Source organism: Hemiscyllium ocellatum, chromosome 17 (genome assembly GCF_020745735.1).
Source record: "Hemiscyllium ocellatum isolate sHemOce1 chromosome 17, sHemOce1.pat.X.cur, whole genome shotgun sequence".
In the NCBI taxonomy this organism is placed as follows: domain Eukaryota; kingdom Metazoa; phylum Chordata; class Chondrichthyes; order Orectolobiformes; family Hemiscylliidae; genus Hemiscyllium; species Hemiscyllium ocellatum.
In genome coordinates, this window is record NC_083417.1 from 46976796 (window position 1) to 47001594 (window position 24799).

The 24799-nt window shown below is 39.4% G+C and overlaps 1 protein-coding gene across 3 annotated transcripts in view; it reads right to left on the reverse strand.

The window, feature by feature from the left end:
* rpgrip1l (RPGRIP1 like) overlaps positions 1-24799 on the reverse strand; it is a 240230-nt gene that overhangs the window by 24702 nt on the left and 190729 nt on the right. For all 3 annotated transcript variants that reach the window (XM_060837720.1, XM_060837721.1, XM_060837722.1), the window contains 3 exons: positions 20386-20572; positions 12042-12126; positions 3072-3205 (listed from right to left, as the gene is read on the reverse strand). In XM_060837720.1, coding sequence (XP_060693703.1) covers positions 3072-3205; positions 12042-12126; positions 20386-20572 — 406 coding nt within the window. The remainder of the gene's footprint in view (positions 1-3071; positions 3206-12041; positions 12127-20385; positions 20573-24799) is intronic.

Below are 24799 nucleotides of genomic sequence, written 5' to 3' on the forward strand. Positions count from 1 at the left end.
GGTATACTGGAAAATTCATTCAGCTTAGCATTAAACAGCATTTTGAAGCAAAGCCATTTTTATCATGTTGGATTTCCCAAAATATAGGATACTGCATTTTGACGGTTGGCAATGTCCATAGTGTTCAGGGATAAGTAGGTTAGGTATATTAGTCAGGCGTAAATGAAGAGTAGTGGAATGGGGGAGTGGATCTGGTTGGGTTGCTCTTCTGAGGGTCGGTGTGGACCTGTTGGGCCGAAAGGCCTGTTTCCACACTGTAGGGAATCTATGATTCTATGCTAGCTTCTGTAGTTGACACATTCAACTGTTTTACATAAAAATTGCCAGGGTTAGAGGGTTTGAGCTTTTGGGAGAGGGTGAATAGGCTGGGGCTGTTTTCCCTGAGCATCGGAGGCTGAGGTGTGACCTTATAGAGGTTTATAAAATCATGAGGGGCATGGATAGGGTAAATAGACAAGTTTGTTTCAAAAGGGACCTAAGGGAGCAACTTTTTCATGCAGAAACTGGTGTGTCTATGAAATGAGTTGCCAGAGAAGGTTTGCAGTCTGGTACAATTGTTGTGGTTCTGCTCGCCGAGCTGCAAGTTTTTGCTGCAAACGTTTCGTTCCCTGGCTAGGGAACATCATCAGTGCTGTTGGAGCCTCGTGTGAAGCGCTGCTTTGATGTTTCTTCCGGTATTTATATTGGTTTGTTCTTGCCGCTTCCGGGTGTCAGTTTCAGCTGCAGTGATTTGTATGTGGGGTCCAGGTCGATGTGTCTGTTGATGGACGTTCTTGCCGTTTCCGGGTGTCAGTTTCAGCTGTAGTGGTTTGTATATGGTGTCCAGGTCAATGTGTCTGTTAATGGAGTTTGTGGATGAATGCCATGCTTCTAGGAATTCTCTGGCTGTTCTCTGTCTGGCTTGTCCTATGATAGTGGTGTTTTCCCAGTCTGGGAAAACACCACTATCATAGGACAAGCCAGACAGAGAACAGCCAGAGAATTCCTAGAAGCATGGCATTCATCCACAAACTCCATTAACAGACACATTGACCTGGACACCATATACAAACCACTACAGCTGAAACTGACACCCGGAAACGGCAAGAACGTCCATCAACAGACACATCGACCTGGACCCCACATACAAATCACTGCAGCTGAAACTGACACCCGGAAGCGGCAAGAACAAACCAATATAAATACCGGAAGAAACATCAAAGCAGCGCTTCACACGAGGCTCCAACAGCACTGATGATGTTCCCTAGCCAGGGAACGAAACGTTTGCAGCAAAAACTTCCAGCTCGGCGAGCAGAACCACAACAACGGATACCCGAGCTACAAATCTTCAATCAGATTTTAGTCTGGTACAATTACTACATTTAAAAGATATTTGGATAGGTATATGAATAGGAAGTGTTTAGAGGGATATGGACCAAGTGCTAGCAAATGGGATTAGATTAGGTTAGGATACTTGGTCGGCATGGACGAGTTGGACCGAAGAGTCTGTTTTCATGCTGTATATCTCTATTACTCTAAGAGATGCCACTTGCTTTTCCAAGATATGACAAATGTCAACGTCAATTTTGCATTTCCTAAAGGTTGTCATGATGTGTCCACTCTGAGAATTATAATCTCCCTGACTTTTTCAAGCCAGAGTTGACTTGTATAAGGTACTACCAGAGTTGGAGAAAAACCAGAGTTTCTGCACGGAAGGCTGCTGAGCAAGGTGAGGGCCCATGGTATTCAAGGTGAGCTACTGGTATGGATTGAGGATTGGCTGTCTGACAGAAGGCAGAGAGTTGGGATAAAAGGTTTTTTTTCGGAATGGCTGCCGGTGACAAGCGGTGTCCCGCAGGGTTCAGTGTTGCGGCCGCAACTGTTCACGTTATATATTAATGATCTGGATGAAGGGACTGGGGGCATTCTAGCAAAGTTTGTCAATGATACGAAGTTAGGTGGACAGGCAGGTAGTACTGAGGAAGTGGGGAGGCTGCAGAAGGATCTAGACAGTTTGGGAGAGTGGTCCAGGAAATGGCTGATGGAATTCAATGTGAACAAATACGAGGTCTTGCACTTTGGAAAAAAGAATTAAAGCATGGACTACTTTCTAAATGGTTAGAAAATTCATAAAGCCAAAGTACAAAGGGATCTGGGAGTGCTAGTCGAGGATTCTCTAAAGGTAAACATGCAGGTTGAGTTGCTGTGTTGTCTTTTATCTCAAGAGGGTTGGAATATAAAAGCATCATTGTGCTACTGAGACTTTATAAAGCTCTGGTTAGGTCCCATTTGGAGAACTGTGTCCAATTTTGGTCCCCACACCTCAGGAAGGACATACTGGCACTGGAGCGTGTCCAGTGGAGATTCACACGGTGATCCCTGGAATGGTAGGTCTTACATATGAGGAAATGCTGAGGATCCTGGGATTGTATTCATTGGAGTTTAGAAGATTAAGGGGAGATCCAGTAGAAACTTACAAAATAATACATGGCTTGGAAAGGATGGATGCTAGGAACTTGTTTCCATTAGGTGAGGAGACTAGGACCCGTGGACACAGCCTTAGAATTAGAGGGAGTAAATTCAGAACAGAAATGCGGAGACATTTCTTCAGCCAGAGAATGTGGGCCTGTGGAATTCATTGCCGCAGAGTGCAGTGGAGGCCGGGACGCTAAATGTCTTCAAGGCAGAGATTGATAAATTCTTGATGTTACAAGGAATTAAGGGCTACGGGGAGATTGCGGGTAAGTGGAGTTGAAATGCCCATCAGCCATGATTGAATGGCGGAGTGGACTTGATGGGCCGAATGGTCTTACTTCCACTCCTATGTCTTATGGTCTTATGGAGAACACTGATGTCATCTTTTCTAAACCATTTGAGTAGTAATACCAATATTAACTAATAATGTATATGTCATGGTGCCAGCCATTTTTGATGTAAAATCATGTGTAGTTTTGTTAGACTAATTAAAACATTTGAAATCAATTATAACAAAGTACAAACAACATTTCAAAGGCTTACAGAACAGATAAAAAGAAACAACAGCTGAAGCTCTGTAGCTTTAACTCTTAATGTCAAATTTTCAGTGTACTTACTGTCAATGTCCTGTTCAATAATGTCTTCTTTCTTTTGGAAAAGCTCTCTCAGATTAACATATGCAACGCCGACATCTTCACACTCCAAGTCTTGCTCATCTTCGGGTGGATCACTGACTATTGTAAATTTTACACTAGGGAAAAAAATAGAAGCAAAGATTTCAAGAAATGTCCCAGTGGAGGAAGTGGAAACCTGAGTTTTATGTGAAGTTCTGATCTCCACACAATAAATGCTTCAAAAGACATGCCTTCTAAATTTTTTTGTTGGTTGTTATGATTCCAGTTGCTGTTATTATTGGACAGCTCAGATCCCAGAATGAAATCTGCTTTATAGATCATATTTGGTTTTATTTTTATTTAATAAAATGGCCTTTCACTGAAACACAAGCTGGCGAGTCTGTAGATTTGGTTTTAACAATATAATAAAATTATGATATAAGAGAAAAGATAAAATGGAATAAACCAAGCTATTTATATACAACACGATTTGAAAGATTTGGATACATGCAATACAAATACAATCTCACCTATCCCACACTGTCACTTTACAGAAATCAAACACCAGAGAGAAATCCCTTTTCTATCACGTCTATAGGTTTGACTTAACTGTTTTTTTCAATTCCCTGGCTATCATCGCTGTGATAATATCTCTTTAACATATGAATATAATACACACTGAACTTTTTATAGTTTGGCATACTCACATCAGAATTCACATTATTGAATTTCTTTTTGATTTGTTAAGTTCCACTGAACCTTGCTTTTAAAGTTCCTCAGAGACGGGTGGCAACACTAACATCTTGTCCCCCAGGAACAGCCTTTCTTTTCTGTCTTTTTATCTGCTTTAGTTTTCATTGTTTATAGAAAACTCACATGTTTTGATCAGTTTTTATTGAAAATTTGAAATATAGGTTAGAGGCATCAACTTTGAGCTTGGTTTTGCCAATTTTCCTTGAATTACCTCATTCCCATATATTTTTTCATAAGGAGTAAATCCTGTGGACTCATTATGAGTGTCCCTACTGGCAAAAAGTAGCAAAGGAATTCCCTTATCCCAATTATTAAATCGTTCTTGACAATAGCTCTAATTATGGTCTTTCCAATGCACCTTGAAATGGTGTGGACTCGACGGGAAAAATGGCCTGCTTCCAAAGGTGTAAATTACTTTATTCTCCAAATAATAATCATTTAATTGAATATTTGTAATGTAAAATTTGAACCTTGATTTCATTGTACTCCTCCATATAATTCATACCTTGTAAAAAAAACTAGTACCTTTGCAGTAATATTTCCTAAAGGCCATGCTTCAGAAAATCTCGTGGAAACATTCTCAATTGTTAAATTAATTCTGCTTCCGATTCATGGCTTTCGATTGGGATCCTATTTAGTTTTACTGCCCTACTTCAAAAGCTGCTATCAAATTAAAAATACAGGTTTAATTGAGGGTTGGAGTTTCATTGTTACCTGATATGAATGGCACATCTGGCAAAATACGAGTACATCTCAATGCAATCCTGGCCAATAAACATGTTTTAATAATCTATACTGGATTTTCTTAATCCCTAAACGACCTGCCATTAGAATTTCATGATAATTGTAATGACACTCAGGTGGGTAGCATCTGATGGACCACTGCCCATTCTTCACTGGCTGATATTTGAGGTCATGATTTGGAGATGCTGGTGTTAAAAACCACACAACACCAGGTTATAGTCCAACAGGTTTAATTGTAAGCACTAGCTTTCAGAGTGCTGTTCCTTCATCAGGTGGTTGTGGATACTAGTGGTAGTGGGTCACAATCACTAGTATTCTTACACAGAGATGAGGAAGGACACCACTTTGACTGAGACAACACATCCATCCTAGGACAAGCCAAACAGAGACTCGCATGAGAATTCCTAGAAGCATGGCATTCCAACCAGAACTCTATCAACAAACACATTGATTTGGATCCCATCTTTCATTGTCTGAGAAAAAGAACACAAAATGACATCATCAACACTGGAAATGGCATCACTGCAGGAAATGACATCGCCAACCCAAGGAAACCTAAACATGTACTGTAGATAGAAAGTGGGCCATAAAACCAGTGCTTCACCGGAGGCTCACTGATGATGTTACCTGGTATGGTGATGAAATGTCTGAAAGCAATGCTTCCAGTTCAGCGAGCAAACTTGCATCAATCTGAGCTACAAGTCTTTGCCAAACTCAATTCTCTCTACTGTCATTTACATTAAAAATAATCTAATAACTGAATTTCTAAATTATCTCCTTGCTTCATAAACTCCTTAACCTCCTGTGTAATTCTATGCATCCAAGATCTAGTCACAACACAGTCAGGAAACAATCCAAGATGTTCCTCCTTAACATTTCAGTTTCCTCGACCTCCATTGGTTGTCCTACCACCCTTGGTCATATCCTAAAGTAAAATTAATTCCTTTTATAGGAATTTGTTTGTCTACTTCCAATACAATTTCTCCATTTACTAATGATTTGGAGGTGCCGGTGTTGGACTGGGGTGGACAAAGTTAAAAATCACACAACACCAGGTTGTAGTCCAACAGGTTTATTTGGAATCACTAGCTTTTGAAGTGCTGCTTCTTCATCAGGTGTTGTTACCTGATGAAGAAGCAGCGATTCGAAAGCTAGTGATTCCAAATAAACCTGTTGGATTATAACCTGGTGTTGTGTGATTTTTAACTTTGTCCATTTACCAAATCACTCTTTAATCCAATTCTGTAGAATGAAACTATAACCTCCATGTATACTTCCAATAATTTCTCCTTCACTAACCCTTCAAGAAGACAAATAATATAATAGCCAGCATCAATGACTTTTATTGATTATTTCCTTAATTCAAAACATACAGAAATAATTACCTCGTTTGTGATTAAATAATTAAAACCTTCAGTGGTATGACTCTCCTTGTCAATGTTTAAAATATAATCTTCATGACAGTCCTGAGCCATCTCTCCATACATCTTCATTCTAAGGAAATATGCTCTCTTTAAAATTACCACTACAGTTTTAATACTCACTTCCTTTCCTAATGAGCCTTTTCTGAAGGTTCCTTAGACATTCTGACTTAATAGTGGTCTCGATTTATGAGTAATAGGGAAAAGCTGAGAATTGGAGGTTGAAGGGTGACCATATTGAGGTTTATAAAATCATGAGGGGCATCGATGGGCCGAATAGTCAAGGTCTTTTTCCTAGGATACGGGAGTCCAAAACTACAGGCCTTAGATTTAAGATAAGAGGGGAAAGGTTTAAAAAAGGAACTGAGGGGTAACTTTTTCATGCAGAGGGTGGTGCTTGTATGAACAAACTGCCAGAGCAAGTGGTGGAGGTGGGTACAATTTTAACATTTAAAAATTATTTGGATGGATAAATAGGAAGGATTTTGAGGGAAAAGGGCTAAATTCTGGCAAATGGGATTAGGTCAGATTGTTATGTCTAGTCGGCATGGATGGGTTGGACCTGAGGATCAGTCTCTGTGTTGTATGACTGACTTACAAATATGCATAATTGTGAACAAGATCCCACATTAATATTAATTTTAAAGATTCAATATGTGATTATTCGTTCATATATATGAATAGCTATTTTATATTGTACTGTGTTTTGTTCTGACATGCGTACAAATTGATTACTGATCATTTTCAGAAATGGAACCCATTCATAACCTGGGGACTGCCCCAGAGCCTTATACAGCCCTAGCCATACATTTCTGCTCTTGTATTCTCACCCTCTTAAAATGAATACTAATATTGTATTTGCCTTCCTAGCTGCCAACTGAACCTGTTAACCTTACAAGAACCCTGAACAAGAACTCCCAAGTACCTTTGTTCTTCAGATTACTGAAGCCATTTCCCATTTTGAAAATAGTCCACACCTTACAATTTCTCACATAGTATTCCATCTGCCATTTCTTTGCTCTCTCTCCTAACCAGTCCAAGTCCTTCTGCAGCCTCCCTGCTTCCTCAGCACTATCTGCCCCTCCACCTCTGTGACATTTGAAATTTTAGCAACAATGCCCTTAGTTCCTTTGTCCAGATCATTAATGTACCATGTGAACAGTTGTAGTCCCAAAATGGACCTCTGCGGAACTCCACTAGTCACTGGCTGCCATTCTAAAAGACCCATTTATCTCCACTCTCTGCCACCTGCCAGCCAGCCAGTCCTCTATCTATGCCAGTACATTATCCCGAAGTTGTCATGTTATTTAGCAGCCTCCCGTATGGCACCTTGTCAAATGCCTTCTGGAAACCAAAATACATCACATCTACTGGCTCTCCTTTGTTTAACTTGCTCATTACCTCCTCAAATAATTCTAACATATTTATTAGGCATGACATCCTCTTGATGAAACCATGTTGACCCAGCCTTATTTTACCATGCAGTCCTGAATAACAGACTCTAAAGTCTTAGCAACTACTGATATCAGGCTAACCATCCTATAGTTCCGGTCTTCTGCCTCCCTCCCTTCATAACGGGGGTATTACATTAGCCATTTTTCAGTCCTCTGGGACAATCTATGACTTTAGTGATTTTTGTAAGATCACCACCAATGCCTCTACAATCTCCTCAGCTATCACTTTTACAGCTTTGGGGTATAGTCCATCTGGTCCAGATGATTTATCTACTTTCAAACCTATTGGCTTCCCAGCATTTTCTTAGTGATGGCCACTACATGTGTCCCTGAACTCTCTTCCACTATGAAGACTGAATCAAAGTACCTATTCAAATCCTCTGCCAATTCTTTATTCCTCATTATTACTTCTCCAGCAGTCCATTGTCCACTTTTGCCTTTCTCTTAACATTCCTGGGACATTAGCACCAGTACTGGGAAGGAGGGAACTGTTCTGAATAGCCCTGAATCGTGCTGGGACCAGAGTCCTGCGAATCACATAAGGAGGGCTGTGAATAGGCCTTTAAACTGAATTCTTGCAATGTTCTTTTATATTACTCGCTAGTTTACCCTCATATTTTATCTTCTCCTCCCTTTTTGCTTTTTAAAAATAAGTTATTCTCTGCCTTCTCGGTAATCTTCACCACACTCAATACTTTTCCTTTTACTTTTGTGCTGCACCATGACTTCCCTTGTCAGCTATGGTTGCTTCATTGTCTCCTTGGCATATTTCTTCTTGCTTGGGATGAATTTCTGCTGTGCCTTCTGAATTACTCTAGAAACTCTTGCCAAAACTGCTCCACTGATGGGCTTCCATCTCATGTCTTTGCAGCTACCTTTACTCAATTGTAGAAATGCTACATCTGTTTCCAGCTTCTTCCTCTCAAACTGCAGTGTGAATTCTGTCATATTATAGCCACACTGCCCTAGGGGTTCCTTCACCTTAAATTCTATTGCCTTTTCTGGAAATTTTAATTATTTCTTTTCAGCCCTCCCAATGTTTAATTTTTGTTCTATTATTTTCCACACAATTGAACCCACATCTCCCCACAATTTAGTGTAAAGGCCTATTCACAACCCGACTTATATTATTCGCCAGGACTCTGGTCCCAGCATGATTCAGGTGGAGCTTGTCTGATCAGAACAGCTCCCTCCTTCCCAGTACTGGTGTTAATGTCCCATGAATTGGAACCTGTGGCTCAGGTAGTAATCCAGAGATTACCACCTTTATAGTTCTGCATTATAATTTAGCCCCAGATTGCTCATACTCCCTCAGCAGAACCTCTCTCCTCTTTCTGACTATATCGTTGGTATCTGTGTGGATCACGATAGTTGGATCTCTCCCCTCCCACTCCAAATCCCTCTGCAGCCCAGAAGCAAGACACCAGGCAGACAACACAGCTTTCAGAACTCTCCATCCTGGCCACAGAGAACAGTGTCTGTAGAATATGAATATAAAAGAGAAGATACCAAACTATTTACATTTAACACAATTTGAATGTTTTAGAAATATATGATAAAAATATAATCCCCATCTATCTCAACACCATCAATTTGCTTCTCCATCACATCAATTGGTTTAAATTCACTCCTTCTTTCAATTCCTAGTCTTTAAAGTGTGATAGCCTCTTCCTTGATTATTGCCACGACTGAGCTTCAACTTTTTCTGCTTTGAATAATCTCTTCCGAGTTCTAACTAAACATTTCTGTTCTGAAACTTGCAAACTAAAATATTTACAGATATTCAATGTCTAATTTTTCTGAACTATCTCCTTTCTCTAGGAGAAACTGTTTCATATATCTCACATCAAGCAAGATGTGTGGAAACTGAAAAACAAAACCTTTTATGTTTTGGGTTTTTCCTGAGGCAAAAGAAAATCCTGATTCTTCTAACTGAAAGTAAGTTAACGCTATCAATGTTTATTTTGTCTGCTAATAAAACTCTCCCAAACAAAACATTCCCATGACCAAAACAGGGACTCTCTTTGTCATAGTGGTTTAAAGTAAAATAATGGCTCCGAAAATATTGATACATGAATCATTAAACCACTTCACACTGACGGATCAAACCCATTTGCTACTAATTCAAAATCCAAACTTTAAAATTAATGACGTTGACATTTATATATAAGTTACACACCTTATATCATATCGACTCTAAACAAACTTGTCACACCATGTAACAAAAGTAATCTAAGGGGTGGAAGCATTTGGCGTCTCATGCACCATTTGGTTACTTGGAGTCAACTGTCAGATGGAGTGGGAGCATTTCCACCTTTATCTGTGACAGGAAAGCACACAGACAGTCTTATTAGTCTATCAATTGAGGCCTTTAACCGGGCAATTACAGTAGTCCCCCCTTATACCTGCGGGGGATACGTTCCAAGACCTACCAACGAAGCCCTAAACCATGGATGGGAGCAAACCCATTCATTTAAATGGGAAATTTACCTCCCTGGCAGACCCGTTGTCCCTGGTTCTGGAAGCTTCCCAATCATATGTTTGGGCCACAGTAAACGATTCCACGGAAAATGAGTCCGCGGATATGGGGGTCGCCCTGTACTGCATACTTAAGGACTTTACCCAGTGTTAATCCACTGCAGGCAGGGAACTCATCCTATAGGGAGACTGGCAAATAAACATGGCTTATTTACTTGGGGATCCCCATTCTAAGTGATTAAAGACTTAACAGTAATCTAGGTTTGTTCAATACATTGCATAAGTTGTACAACACTTTGATCACTTTGAACACTATAAACTCTGTGTCCTACGATCCCGCCCACTAGCTAACTGATGAAGAAGCAGCGCTCCAAAAGCTTATACTGTTGGACTATAACCTGGTGTTGTGATTTTTAACTACTTCCTTCATGGCACTGCTGTTTTATATAACTGCTGGTCTCAGATTAGCCAGCTGTTGGCGCTTGGATCTTTTAGCCCCAAGGTCCTTGATCCTCAGGAAAAGTCTATCACTGGTCTGTCAGGTCCATGAATCGCACGAGATGGGGTGTGCCTTTCTGAAAAAGGTAACACAGGATACTCACCAGCTCTCTAGCCTTTGGTCAAGATGCTCATCACCTTCTGTTCATGTTTATTCACTCATGGGATGTCAGCATTGCTGGCTGGGCCAGCATTTCATATCTATCTGTAATGGTCCTTGAGAAGGTGGCAATGAGCTGCCTTCTGGGACTGCTGCAATCCATGTGCTGTGAGTTGATCTACGATGCCAGTTGGGGGGGAATTCCAAGATTTTTATCCAGAGGAAATGAAGGAATAAAGGATGGTGAGTGGCTTGGAGGGGATCTTGCTTGGCCTTTGAAGGTACTAAGGACCTTTTGTGAATTTTTGCAGTGTATCTTGTAGTACACACTCAGTAGATGGTGATGGAGGAGGTGGAAGTTTGTGGATATGGTGACATTCAAATGGGCTGCTTTGTCCTGGACAGTGTCAAGCTTCTTAAATATTGTTGAAGCTGCACCCATCCAGCTAAGTGGGGAGTATTCCATCACACTCCTGACATGTGCCTTGTAAATGATGGACTGGCTTTGGGGAGTCAGGAAGTGAGTTACTCATCGCAGTTTTCCTCACCTCTGACCTGCTGTTATAGTCATTGTGTTTAAATGGTGTGTTCAGTTGAGTTTCTGGACAAAGGTAATCCTAAGGATATTGATAATGGGGGATTCATTGATGGTAATATTATTGAATATCAAGAAGTGGTAGTTAGATTGCCTCTTATTGGAGATGGGCATAGCCTGGCATTTGTTCAAATGTTATGTGCCACTTGTCAGCCCAAACTTTGACATTGTCCAGGTACTGTGTACCTGAACACGGACAGCTTCAGTATTTGAGGAGTTGCAAAAGGAATATTGTGCAAATATCAACAAACATACCAACTTTTGACTTTATGATGGAGGGAAGGTTATTGGTGAAGCAGCTGAAGATGGTTGGCCCTAGGACACTACCCTGAGGAACTTCTGCAGAGATGTCCTGGGAGGTGAAATGACTGATCTCCAACAATCACAACCATCTTTCTATGTACCAGGCATGACTCCAACTATGACATGAGAAACACAGTAAATAGGAAAAGGAGTATGTCAGTCCCCTTGACACCTTTAGCTTCTAGAAATTGATCTGCCTCTTATTCCTAATTCCAGGACGTATAAAAAAAATTATTTTGGTATTATTTTGGTAATGAAATATTAACAGACAGAACCACAAATTTATACTAAAATGCACCTGATATGTGCAAAGACTTTAGCAGCTATTTATCTGTCCAGAACTGCAGCTAGAGGTAAGAAAATGGACTCAATAACTTTGTGAAAGTTTTGTGAATATTTATTGTATGGAATATAAATAGAAACAGGGAGTGATTCATTTGATGCAAGTTATTTTATTTCTTACTTTAATTCCTTGAAAAGAATTGTATTTATTTAAATTGTTCAGAACAATGAATAGTGCGCATCATTCAGTATTAAATAATATAAAGCACTTTCAGATGATGCATGGCAAATATTGATACTTACATCCAGAAGTCATTGGTATCATAAACTACCATCAATATTTACCTCTCGAGGTTTAACTCCAATCCCTGGAGTACTGACCAAAGGAATTGCCTCCTTTGCTGGTTATTTTCTTGATCCACATAGATCACTGCCAAGAAAACATATGCACAGTTATTTGATGCAAACTGAAATCAATGCTTACACTCCATAGGATACAGACAGTAGTGGTGGAAGAGTGGTTTTTGAAATGGAGATCAGTAACTAGTATTTTTCTGCAAGGATCAGTGCTGGGACCTTTGTTATTTGTAATATATTCAGATAATTCTTCGATAACGCAATGGTTACATTCCTGTGCAACCCTGCATTATAGAAAAATTGCGTTTTAGAAAGAGCACTTAAAGTGTTGGTGATGTAATTGCGTTACAGCCAACACATTTTAAAAGTTTGCACTTTAGAAACAGTGTCCACAATTTGTTAATTGCGTTACACTGAATTCGCATTAACGAAATGCGCTCTATACCAGAACGACCTATATAAATAATCTGGAGAAAAATGTAGGTATTCTGATTAGTAAGTTTGCAGATGACACCAAAATTAGTGGAGTTGCAAATAATGAGGAGGATTGTCAAAGGAAACAATGGGATATAGATACTTTGCAGATTTGGGCAGAGAAATGACAGATGGAATTTAATCTGGACAAATGCAAGATAATGCATTTTGGAAGATCAAATTTGGGTGCGAATTATACAATAAATGGCAAATCCCTTTGGAGCACTGATATACAGAGGGATCTGGGCATACAGGTCCACAGATCCCTGAAAGTGGCAACACAGGTTGATAAGGTGGTCAAGAAGCCATATAGAACACTTGCCTCTTTCGGCAAGGGCTTCAAATGTAAAAGTTGGCAAGTTATGTTACAGCCCTACAAAACATGAGTCAGGCCATATTTGGAAGACTACGTGCAGTTCTGGTTGCCACCTTACAGAAGTACACAGATGTTTTGGAGAGGGTGCAGAGAAGATTTACCAGTATGTTAAAGGAGGGTTTTACTTATGAGGAGAGGTTGGATAAACTAGGATTGTTTTCACTGGAAAGAGATTGAGGGATGACCTGATAGAGGTCTACAAAATTGTGAGAGGCACATGTTGTATAATGAGTGGCTGTTTTCCCAGGGTGGTAAGGTCAACCATAAGAGGGACCAGGTTCAACATGAGAGGGAGAGAGTTTAGGGGAAAAATGGAGAGAAAATTTTTCACACAGAGGATGGTGGGTACCTGCAACACATTGCCAGTGGAGGTTGTGGAATCAGGCAGATTAGCAACGTTTAAGGCGTATCTTGACAGAATCATGAATGGGAGGCGAGCAGAGGGATAGTGTAGTGAGTGCAACCAGGTGATCTTATTGACTATGAGATCCTTGAATGGGGTTGTTAACCTGGACCAATCGGGGGCCCTGTCTGACAGATATAAACAGGGGATTAAGAGAATCCCATGAATTCAGGGACTGATTCCGAGCTGGCTGGTCACAGCCAGTGTAAAGTGTATACGTAAATAAAGGGTGACTAGGTGACAGGATACTGGCCTCTGTGCAGTTATTTCAGATAGAAACCATGCATGGAAAAGAAGTAGCAGGTCTAAATAAGGACTATGAACTGGTACAGACTTGGTGAGTTGATGGCCAGTTCCTGTGCTTTATTGTCTTGTATTTAGAAAAATATAAAAGCAGGTCTCAATTTCTTTGCCATTCCCTACCTAGCAAGAGATAGCAAGCTGAAAAGGTATCGTCATATTAAATCTAGGATCACATGTCACATTGGTGGCAGTTTTATATGCACGCTGTCAAAATATGATACAGGCAATGTTTGACTGTGCCACATAACTGTCACTTTCTGTTAATGGCACTGGCAGCGTCAAATGGAAAAGCAGGCACCATTTATTGCTGTATATTTAACGGGATTTACTGCATGTTCTTTCACCCATGGAACTGGTGATAATGATAATATATGGCAGTGTAGCTGTCCTTCCTGACATTGCAAGTAATTTAATCCTCCACATCTGCCACAACTCTGCTTTGACAGAGGTGTAGCATTATGCACTAACTAAAGCTTACAGCGTGGCATTTTGTCAGAACTAGGAACAATTCAGTACTGCAGTATTAACCAGTATTGCTACAAACTCATTGGTGTGCTTCTTATTTAATTTCGAATTACTACATGGTTATTTGACAAAAAAAAAGTTAAATGTGGGACACCCTTCTAGATATAGTACTCGTGCAAAAGAATCAGAATAAAACTAGACCTTTTGTTTTAAGGAATATCACAAAGTTCAGTTAATTATGTTGGGCAAATATGCTTTATGACTTCCTGTCATCATAATTTAGTTACATTATTTTAGAATAATGTTGACAATCATCAATTATTAGAAGCAGGACTGCATTTCCTTACATGCCAAGAGGATGTTGACAGTATAATTGGCCTTAGTTCCAATATGTGACTTTGGTAGGTAAAGATGGTGAATCACAGGGAAAAGTATACATGCCATTATTTGTAGGGACTTTTTTTGATTTTCTAAATGCTCTCAGTAGGAAACTTTATGATAATGATCTTTTTTGATAAAATACACCACAAAAACTATGGGATAAAAAACACCATGTCTATTTAGTTTTGTTTTGGAAAGAATCCAATCAAACTTTTCTAGAATACTTAGTCTGGAGTTTGTGAGCCAGATTTCAGTACCATCCACAAACGAAAAGGTTTGTTACGTTAAAAATGATCCTACATGTTGCAGAAAAAAAACCTGACAACTGAACATTTACAATTTTAGCCATATCTTATATCAGAAATTGTATTCTCAAAAAAAAAAGGTAGAGTTTGCATTTGTAATAGTTTCATTGCTCAAAGTGGCCAATATCTAAATAGTATCACCACTCCTTGGGGTTAGTCATTGTTGGTAGAAATCCTCATGAGCATAATAATCACACAAAGGATTCCTCCACTTATTTTACATTTTTGTACGCATCGTTTTCATGTGAACATAACAGAGTTATTTTAACTTCACAAATTTGACTGTTTGCCGTACATTGCAAATTGAGATACCAACTTAAGAAATGTATACATAAAACACAAAATGCATAACTGTTTCCTGTAGCCCATTTGATAGGAATATGTTCAAGTATACTGGGATAACTTCCATGTTAATTTTCCTTCCCTGTGGTGGTGTCTACCTACTATCTAATTTTGAACATAAGATTGAAAATGGCACCAAGTTTATAGTTACTGTTATGCCTATGCAGTACTCATTTAACAGATACATTCAGCATTCTACAGTGAAGATGACTTTGGGTGATTCAAATAAAAGGCTTGTACAAGAGTACAGCTGACCTCCCATCAGCAACCTAAAAGTTTCAATTCAAATGCATAACTACATACATTTCTCTCTTCACATAGGCATGTGATTGATTGCCTTCCTCCTTCCACTGTGGCACAGTCCTGAGGCTTGATACTGCAAATAATCACTGGCCTCCCACTTTACAGTTCACATGGGGCTTGAAATATAACTGGGGCTCTGCAAAATTTCTGTGGTGGAAAGCAGGCCCCATATTCCAGACAGAAATGTCTTCAAACTGAAAGTCTGGGCCAAGGTGTCCCACAAAGGCTAAGCTTTATATTGAAGGAAAAACCAACAAAATCTGCAAGTGATGCATGTTGGTCTGACCTAACTTGTATACCTCAAAATGGAGCTCCAGCTCAGTTCCAAACATTACTGGTTCTCCCTCTGGGTTTGAAAACTCAGAAAACTTTGTTTCCACGATCAAGGCATTTATAGAAGTCTCCTGAAACTGTATACAAGGAGACGAGGGTGATAACTTGGACTGAAGAAATGGTGACTATTTTCTTTGGTGATGAGGACTTTTAAAGCTCTTAGTCCAAGAGTAGGTGCTGGAAAAGCACAGCCAGTCTCAACCCCATCCTCCTGCCTAATCCTGGTCACGCTTGATCCCCTCAGTAATCAAGAACCTGTCTATCACTATCTTAAATATACCCAATGACTTGTCTTGCACAGCCTTCTGTGGCAATGAGTTTCAATGTTTAAGTGCCTTGTGGCAGAACATATTCCTCCTCATCTCAGCTCTAAAGATTTTTTTCTTATACTCAGAGGCTAACCCTCAGGTCTTAGTCTCTCCTACTGGTGGAAACATTTTTCAAACACCCACTCTATCAGTGCAGCTCAATATTATCTAAGTTTCAATGAGATCTCCTCTCATCCTTCTAAAATCCATCCTGTCTAGAGTCCTCGACTATTCCTTATATGACAAGCTCTTCATCCCAGGATCGTTCTTGTAATCATCCTTTGGACCCTATTCAATAACATTATATTCTTCCTGAGATATGGGGTCTAATACCGCTTCCAATATTCCAGACCAGAGCTTTATACAGCCTCAGCAGTACACCTCTGCTCTTGAGTTCTAGCCTTTGCCTTCCTAACTGCCAACTGAAACTGCATGTTAACCTTAAAAGAATTGTGACTGGGACCCCTGTGTTCCTATGCACTTTAGATTTCTGAAGCTTTTCCAAATTTAGAAAATAATCAACGCCTCTATTCTATCTACGAAAGTGCGTGGCCTCACACTTTTCTCCATTGTATTACATCGCCAATACTTTTTTCACTCTCCTAGTCTGTCCTAACCCTACTCATTCAGGTTGCTTCTATTGTTTCAACATTAAAAAAAACAACTAGGCTTCACAAGCTGTTTATTTTACTAGCTTTGAAGCAGACAGCTTAGTACCTCTGTCTCAACTTTTCTTCATTTAAAAAAAAGGGATAAAATACACGTCTTAAAGCCAAAGTATCATCACAATAATACATGAGATAGCGTTTGTTTTATTAACTTTCCAATCAACCTGTCCGGCCGTCTTCAAGGACTCACACACATACACACCCAGGTCCTTCTGCTCTTGTACGTGACCCTTATTTTATTATTTGCACATTATGTTACTATGTTCATTTATCTCCCATGATCAGTTAAACTAGCATTGGCCTATAAAAAGAGAAATTGTTGCACCAAATCATAGTGCTGATCTGGCAGTTAGTGACACAAGCTTTTTGGAAATAATTGTTTGTCGCTATCTTGAAATCTGTTGCTAGAAGGACAGAGTTAGGCAATATATTCAGGCTTAAATTTAAGCCTGCATTAAAAGAAAATGAAATTTTATGTTTTAATGTTCCAAAATGTTTGATCTCAGACTGTATTTGGGGCAACTTCAGAAGAAGTTAAACACTTCAGTTCTTCAGGAACTCATCCTCAGACTAAGTGTGTATGAAAACTTGTATGTTTGGAACCTGTTTTGCTTTGGTGAGTTGGCTAAGAAGGTAAAAAGTATATTGTACTAAAGAAAAAGTGTATAGAAGAATGTGCATGCTCAACAAAAATTGGGTTACATATCACCATTTACAACTTATCTGTTGATACAGTTTGCACAGTTATGCTCTTAGTGTACCTTGGCAGATAGAGCAAGAAACTCAAGTGTTGCTTTTGAGCTTAGTACAGTTATGAATCAGGTAATCTAAGGGCGGCTGACATCATGATAAAACTCATCCTCTGCAACCTCGGTTGTCCTTTACATGATTGTGCCTAGAACTGCACAGATGATTAAATCAGCTCAACAAATTTATCAGCTACAGAAAATGCATCTTATATTCCAAACCTCAACATACAATAGGAGGCACAAGTTCATAATACTTTTTTGGCTTTTAGTACTCTTTAAATCACAGCTTTGTCTGGAAAATGTCCCTTGTGTACAGATATTCAAATACAGCTGAGTGCATGATGAATTCAAATGTAACAAAATATGATTTATCGTCTGGTGTAAAAACCCTCCTAACCTGTCTGTGTTACCAGCCATTAAGATCTGTTGAAATATCACTTCTGTGTTTGTGCAAAATTGGCGCAAATACAACAAAATTAACAATCTAACTCTGTGGCACTCACTGGAATATGAAATGAGTCTACAATCACTCCAAAGATTGGCACCACGGCTAGCATAACTTAAATCCAGTGTAAAGCTCCTGTTTGAAAGTGTACACCATAAACAAATCAAATCCATTTCATTTTATATGATTTACCTGACGGGACTTTGAAAACCACACCCGGATCTTCCAGTCAGTATGATGGTGCATGGACTTCCACTGCCTGTGAAGACTTTAAAGAGCAGATCTTTTCCTGATTTTTTAAACAGGACCTCTAATGCTGGCTGCAACACAGGTGTCCCCATGAAAGAGTGATTATTGTGGGAGAAAATGGACAAAGAACTACTATTTTTGGTACACATTTGAAGATTTCAAGATTTTCAGTCGGTTACTGAGTGTATCAACAATGAGTTTGAGACTGGGTAGGTGAGTGAGTTGGTGGCTGTGTGTGTACGTATGTATAGTGGGGTGGTGAGTGGATGAATTGGTGAGTGTAGGAAGGTGGATGATTGAGTGACTGGGTAGCTGGATAATTGATTGGATTCTCAGGTGGAGATAGATATTTTGAGGGGTAGTCAATGCAGGGTGTAGTTGGGGGCTAGTGTGTTGTTGAAGGGGATAGTTATGTGGGAGGATAGCTAGATGGAGGAGTAATTGGGTGCATAGTGTGTGGTAATTGTGAGGTGGTACTTGACGGGAAGGGATGGTCAGGCTTCAGGTTGGGGTGGTTCGTTAATTTGATGCTGAATAGGTTAGTGGAGGGGCTGAAGACTGGGGGAGATTGGTTGTGGTCCTCAGTTCAGTTATTTGAGTTAATCACTGAGCTACATCAGGTATTAACCAGCCTATTCTCCGAGTAATCATTTGGCTAAGTCCTGCTTATGTCCCAAACCTCTTGACACTGTGCTCAATTTAGAAACATTTGCAGGGTATCCTTGCCAGTGAAAATGAATTTATCGGAATTTAAACATGTGTACACTGCAGGACTTCAATGAGGGTTCTAACTTGCATCACCCAATTCAAGTCCAGATTTTGATGATCTGGATACCATAAGATTTGGGCGATTATCAGGGAAATTCTTTGGAACTGCTCCAACTCTGCCATGAGCAGAATTTCCACCACATTTTCAGCAATATAATGTTATGGAGTAAGAGCATCTTTAAGTAATTTGCTGAGCACTGAAACTTTTTTAGTCAGGCAACTTATTTCTGCTTTAGATGTGTAAAAGTATGCAATGCAGAACCTCATTCTGACTGAACTCTGTCTTAAAAATGAGCACTCTGCAGTAAAGTTTGGACTGCAATGCATATATCAGAATCTTATGTACCAATCCAAGGTGTAGTGCAATGCAGTCTGACAGGATTTAATCTGAGGCATCTCAATACAGTAAATAAGCACAAACAAAAAAAGAAAACATTAATTGAAGTATCTTGTACTGTAAAAGATCTGAAGTTTGTCAGAATAGAATATTTAACAACTCTAATTGTAGGTAACTTGTCTATGGTGTAAACTTGTTAAAAGACCTTTCTCGGTACATTATGTCCAAGTAAGTTAAAACCAACTTATTTCTTCAAGTTCACGTGTTAATTAATTCCATTAATGAAAATCTGCTTTCACATTAAAAATAAATTATTTTTGTACATTTAATAACAATGAGCTTCAGATAATGTTTTTTAGTCCATCCTTATTATGACTGTCTAAAAATATGGGTGAAAGTGAGGACAGAAAATGCTGGAGATCAGAGTCAAAATTAGAGGGGTGCTGGAAAAGCACAGTAGGTCAGGCAGCACCTGAGGAGCAGGAAAATCGACCTTTTGGGCAAAAACCCTTCATCAAGAATGGTGAAGGGCAAAAGCATCGATTTTCCTGCTCTTCGGATGCTGCATGACCTGCTGTGCTTTTCCAGCCCCACTCTAGTCTTATCTAAAAATGTGAACTACTGAGGCAATTTCCTATTCTAGTTTAATGTTATTCAATCAATATAATGAATGAACTACAAAGATGATCAAAAATGTGCTTAATGATGAGTATAATTTGGTTTACTGATTCATGTTGTTAAAAGAATGTGGAGCAGTTCCAAATAATTATATAACATTTCAACAATCATTTTAAAAAGGGTTTTCAGATCACTCATAAAAGGTGCTTGCTGTAAAGGAATAATTTAATAGAATTAATGAGAGTGAAAAGATTGCGGGGTCTATCATTTACCAAAGCTTAAATCCAGTGCTGATATTTTCGGTTTACAAGGTTTTTTTAAAAATTCTATAAAATATCATGTAGATTTAAAAACTGTACACCTTTGTTCCCAACAGGTGGCTAAATGAAACAGTTTTAAACTGGAAATTAATATTCGCTTCTGTCATAAATGGTTCATATGCAAGCCTTAGAGACATCACATTCAGATACCCCATGTAACCTATTTTAACGTCTAATGTCATTACCATTGCTGTGATTGTAATAAATCCATTGTCCATTGTATGGCTTTGGAAGAGACATTGGCGTTTCCTCAGCTGGCAAATTGTAGAACCTGTATTCAACAAACAATCGTTGAATAGTTTCATCCTTCAGGATTTGAGTATCTTCGTTCAGAGTGAGAGATACAATCTCAATCCGGATCTTTTCTGATGGCTGTAAGTTTTTAAAACATAAAAGATGAAGTAGGTTACAAAGTTATCGAAATTTCAGTGAGTGGGTGTCTCATCCTGTAAAATGACTTGAGGCATTCTAGTGAAAAGTTAATTTTCTACTTATTACCTTTAGGACCCATGAAATGTACATTAAACCAAGAATCTTCTTCTTTCATTATGTATTTTCAGGTACTTTTACAGCAAACCTAAATCTGAATATTTCAAGAAGTCTGTTTTATTATTCAGTAGATTCATGGAAATTTTACAAAGATGACAAGAAAATTACGCACTATTCTGTCTCTGTTAATACAGGTACAAGGCTTCATCTGGAAATATTACTAGGATTAGCATGACATGATGAAATATTTAGTGGATTTTTTTTTCTTTAAACCTAATAAATCAAATGACTGCCAAGTGTCATTAAAGTGATGGCCTTTGAGTTGAATAAGCTTTTCATATTCAAATTAGAAATAAAAAAAGACATAGAAGCAATGAAAGGTTTAGCAAATAACCCAAATAATCCAGAGCTCAGCTACTAAGAATGATAGTGGTGTTAAATTTTATCCTAATAACATATTTATACATAGTAATCCATTTAGCCACTAGGTTAGTCTGACATGACAATTTGTTGGCAAGAAAAATAAGAACAAGTGTAAAAAAGAACTATCATTACTTTGACCATCCAAAGCCAGTGGAATACTTTTCAAGTGTAGCCTCTTAAGATTTAAGGAAATAAAGAAACTAAATTACACAGAGGAGGATCCGTAAACAGTAGGTAGACAACTACTAGATAGTCTGTTTTTGTAATGCTGGAGGAGGGACAAATACGGGTCAGGCTATCAAGAGAATTGCCTTGCTTTTCTTTGAATAATACCATGGAAATGATTATATAAACTGGAATGGGATGATGGGGTTGAGCTTTAATTTCTTCTCCAAAAGCTGGCATCTCTGACAGTGAGCAATCTTTCGGCACCCCATATATGTGTTAGCATGCCATTCTACGATTTGTAGTTTGAACCCACGAATGTCAGGTTCAAACAAGAGAACTGCGTTGAGACTGACATCAAAAAAACCTAACAAAAAGAAGTCGAAGATAATTCAGCACAATAAAAATATTACTTCAAAGTTTGTGAGAAGATTTGTAGCTCGGGTGCTCGTTGTTGTGGTTCTGTTCGCCGAGCTGGGAGTTTTTGTTGCAAACGTTTCGTCCCCTGTCTAGATGACATCTTCAGTGCTTGGGAGCCTCCTGTGAAGCGCTTCTGTGCTGATTCCTCCGGCATGTATACAGGTTTGAATCTGCCGCTTCCGGTTGTCAGTTGCTGTCCGCTGCAGTGGTCGGTATATAGGGTCTAGTTCGGTATATAGGGCCTATGGCATGGCACTCATCCACAAATTCTATCAACAGACACATCGAACTAGACCCTATATACCGACCACTGCAGCGGACAGCAACTGACAACCGGAAGCGGCAGATTCAAACCAGTATAAATGCCGGAGAAATCAGCACAGAAGCGCTTCACAGGAGGCTCCCAAGCACTGAAGATGTCACCTAGAAAGGGGACGAAACGTTTGCAACAAAAACTCCCAGCTCGGCGAACAGAACCACAACAAAAATATTACTATAATACAACTTATAAAAGTCTATGACTACTTTTTAGAATATTCTTGTTGATTTTTACACTTAAGGAAATATGTGCCTAACAACAGAAATCCATGGCAATGCAAATGAACCTCCAAACCAGGATTCAGCACACAAAATTTGTTAAGTTTCTCATTGCAAATATGATCAGATTCATCTATTTGCATATTGGTTTCTAGTGTATTCACCAGCTGTGTGGAATGAACCCCAGCCATCAGTATCAGATGTATACTATTTTAGCCCTCTTTATTGAGCTAAGCTGTTTGATCCATTACCAACAGTATCCTGAAGGGTCATGTGGTCATTGGCTGAAGAAGGCCTTGATTCAAGACCTACCTGTTCCAGAGGTGTGTCACAAAATATCTAAACAATTGACTGAAAAATATTAAGTGTCCTGCTGTACTCTGTACATGCCTAACACAGACATTCAGGCTGTGGTGGTAACTGATTCATAGCACTGCAAAAAAGTAAAAACACAGAATTAGGTCATGAGCCCAAGCAGTGCTCAATGGTATCTATCCTCTTTGTGCAATGTAGTTCCAATTGGCTTTATCTAGCCTGTTCACATATCCACTTAAACTTTATGCAGCTGTCCAATCTAAATTTGAATGCTGACATAATTTCTGCCTTAAAGAGCAACTTTTGAAGTGAATGCTACAGCATCACAATTCATTGTGTAAAACTGTTTCTCTTTATATCCCAAATCTTTGGTTTAATATTGTACCTATGGCCTGTCATTCTAGATGCATCACCTACTTGAGCCAGAAATTGTGTTGCACCACTTGTAAAGCCTCTACATACTTCTTTATATAAAAAAAATTATATATACACGAATCCCAAAATTGCACATAGATCAGGTATAGGGAAACACAGCACTGTTAGATACACAACAGCACTTACACTGGAGTGTCAGCAAAGATAATACTGAAGCATTTGCCACCATATTCTTTCAGAAGACGTAAGTCAATGATTATCTTGACGTCCACTTGCGGTTCACAACTATATTCTTGCCAGTTCAGTTCATTCCACTTGATATTAATAAGCAAATTCCCAGTTGCAGTAATGAACACTGGTTCTCTGGAACTAGATGTGGCCATAGTCAAACTTTTAAAGTTGAGTTACAACACTGGGCATCCATTTAAAATGTGGAAAATTACTTGGGTCCTTAAAAAGCCAATTACTACTTGTCAGCATTCAAGGGAAAGACAAATGACACAGCGGTATCATCAGTGGAGTTGCATCCCTGAGGCCTCATCTGGTTCACTAATGTTCTATAGGGAGGAAATCTGACAACTTTACCCGGTATAGGACTCCAGGTTCACAGCAATGTTTGAAACTCAACCTCTCACAAGGAATGAAGAGTGTGGTGCTGAAAAGCACAGCTGGTCAGGCAGCATCCGAGGAGCAAGAGATTCGATGTTTCGAGCATAAGCCCTTCATCAGGAATGAGCTCATATTGATTCTCCTGCTCCTCGGATGCTGCCTGACCGGCTTTACTTTTCCAGCGCCACACTCTTTGACTCTGTTCTCCAGCATCTGCAGTCCTCACTTTCTCCTTCTCAAAAGGAACGTTGATTCAATTTTAAAGAAGTCTACTCTGAGTTATCAGCAAAGTGACAAAGTGCTGTTAACTGCACTATCAACCACATACTCAGTCTGGAATACACCAGTCTTCTTCCTGACCTCTCCGCCCCCACCCCAGACCGGCCTATCACCCTCACCTTGACCTCCTTCCACCTATCCCACCTCCATCGCCCCTCCCCCAAGTCCCTCCTCCCTACCTTTTATCTTAGCCTGCTTGGCTACTCTCTCTCATTCCTGATGAAGGGCTTATGCTCGAAACGTCGAATTCTCTATTCCTGAGATGCTGCCTGGCCTGCTGTGCTTTGACCAGCAACACATTTTCAGCTGGAATACACCAGGGCCATTCAGCTCCAGAATGTCCAAACTGATCCAAACAAGAACAAATGAGCTGAATTAGTGAAGTGACATGAAAGAGAGAGACCCAACGGCGAGGCAACATTTGACTGAGTGTTGCATCAAGGATTTCCGAAAGATATAAATAAGAATCAGGCAGAAAACTCGCCACTTGTTGAAGTCAAACCAAACAGAAAGGCAGTTATAGTTACTGGAGACCAATCATCTCTTACCCATGACAAGTTACTTAGGACAGTGTCCTCAGCTCAACCATCTTTAGTTGTGTCAATAATAACTTCTCCAACATGAGGTCAAAACTGAGGATGTTCCTGCTTACTGCACTTTTTAAAGCACCGTTTGGAGGAGACCATTCAGTTCATTATGCCCATGCTGACTCTCTGTAGGAGCAAATCACCTTTACTATAAATTTTTCAAATATTTTTCTTTATAGGGAATGGTTGAATTTCCTTTTGAATGCCATGATGGGACCAGCCTTCATAACACTCTCAGGCAAAGCATCCACAGCTTAATAGCTTGCTGTGAAGTAAAGGTTTTCCTTCTGTCAGCTCATTCACTATCTTGCCAATTATCTTAAACCTGCACCCACTAGCTCTCTATCCTTCCACTATAGCAACAGTTTCTTTTGTCTGACCTACAGAATTTCCATTATAA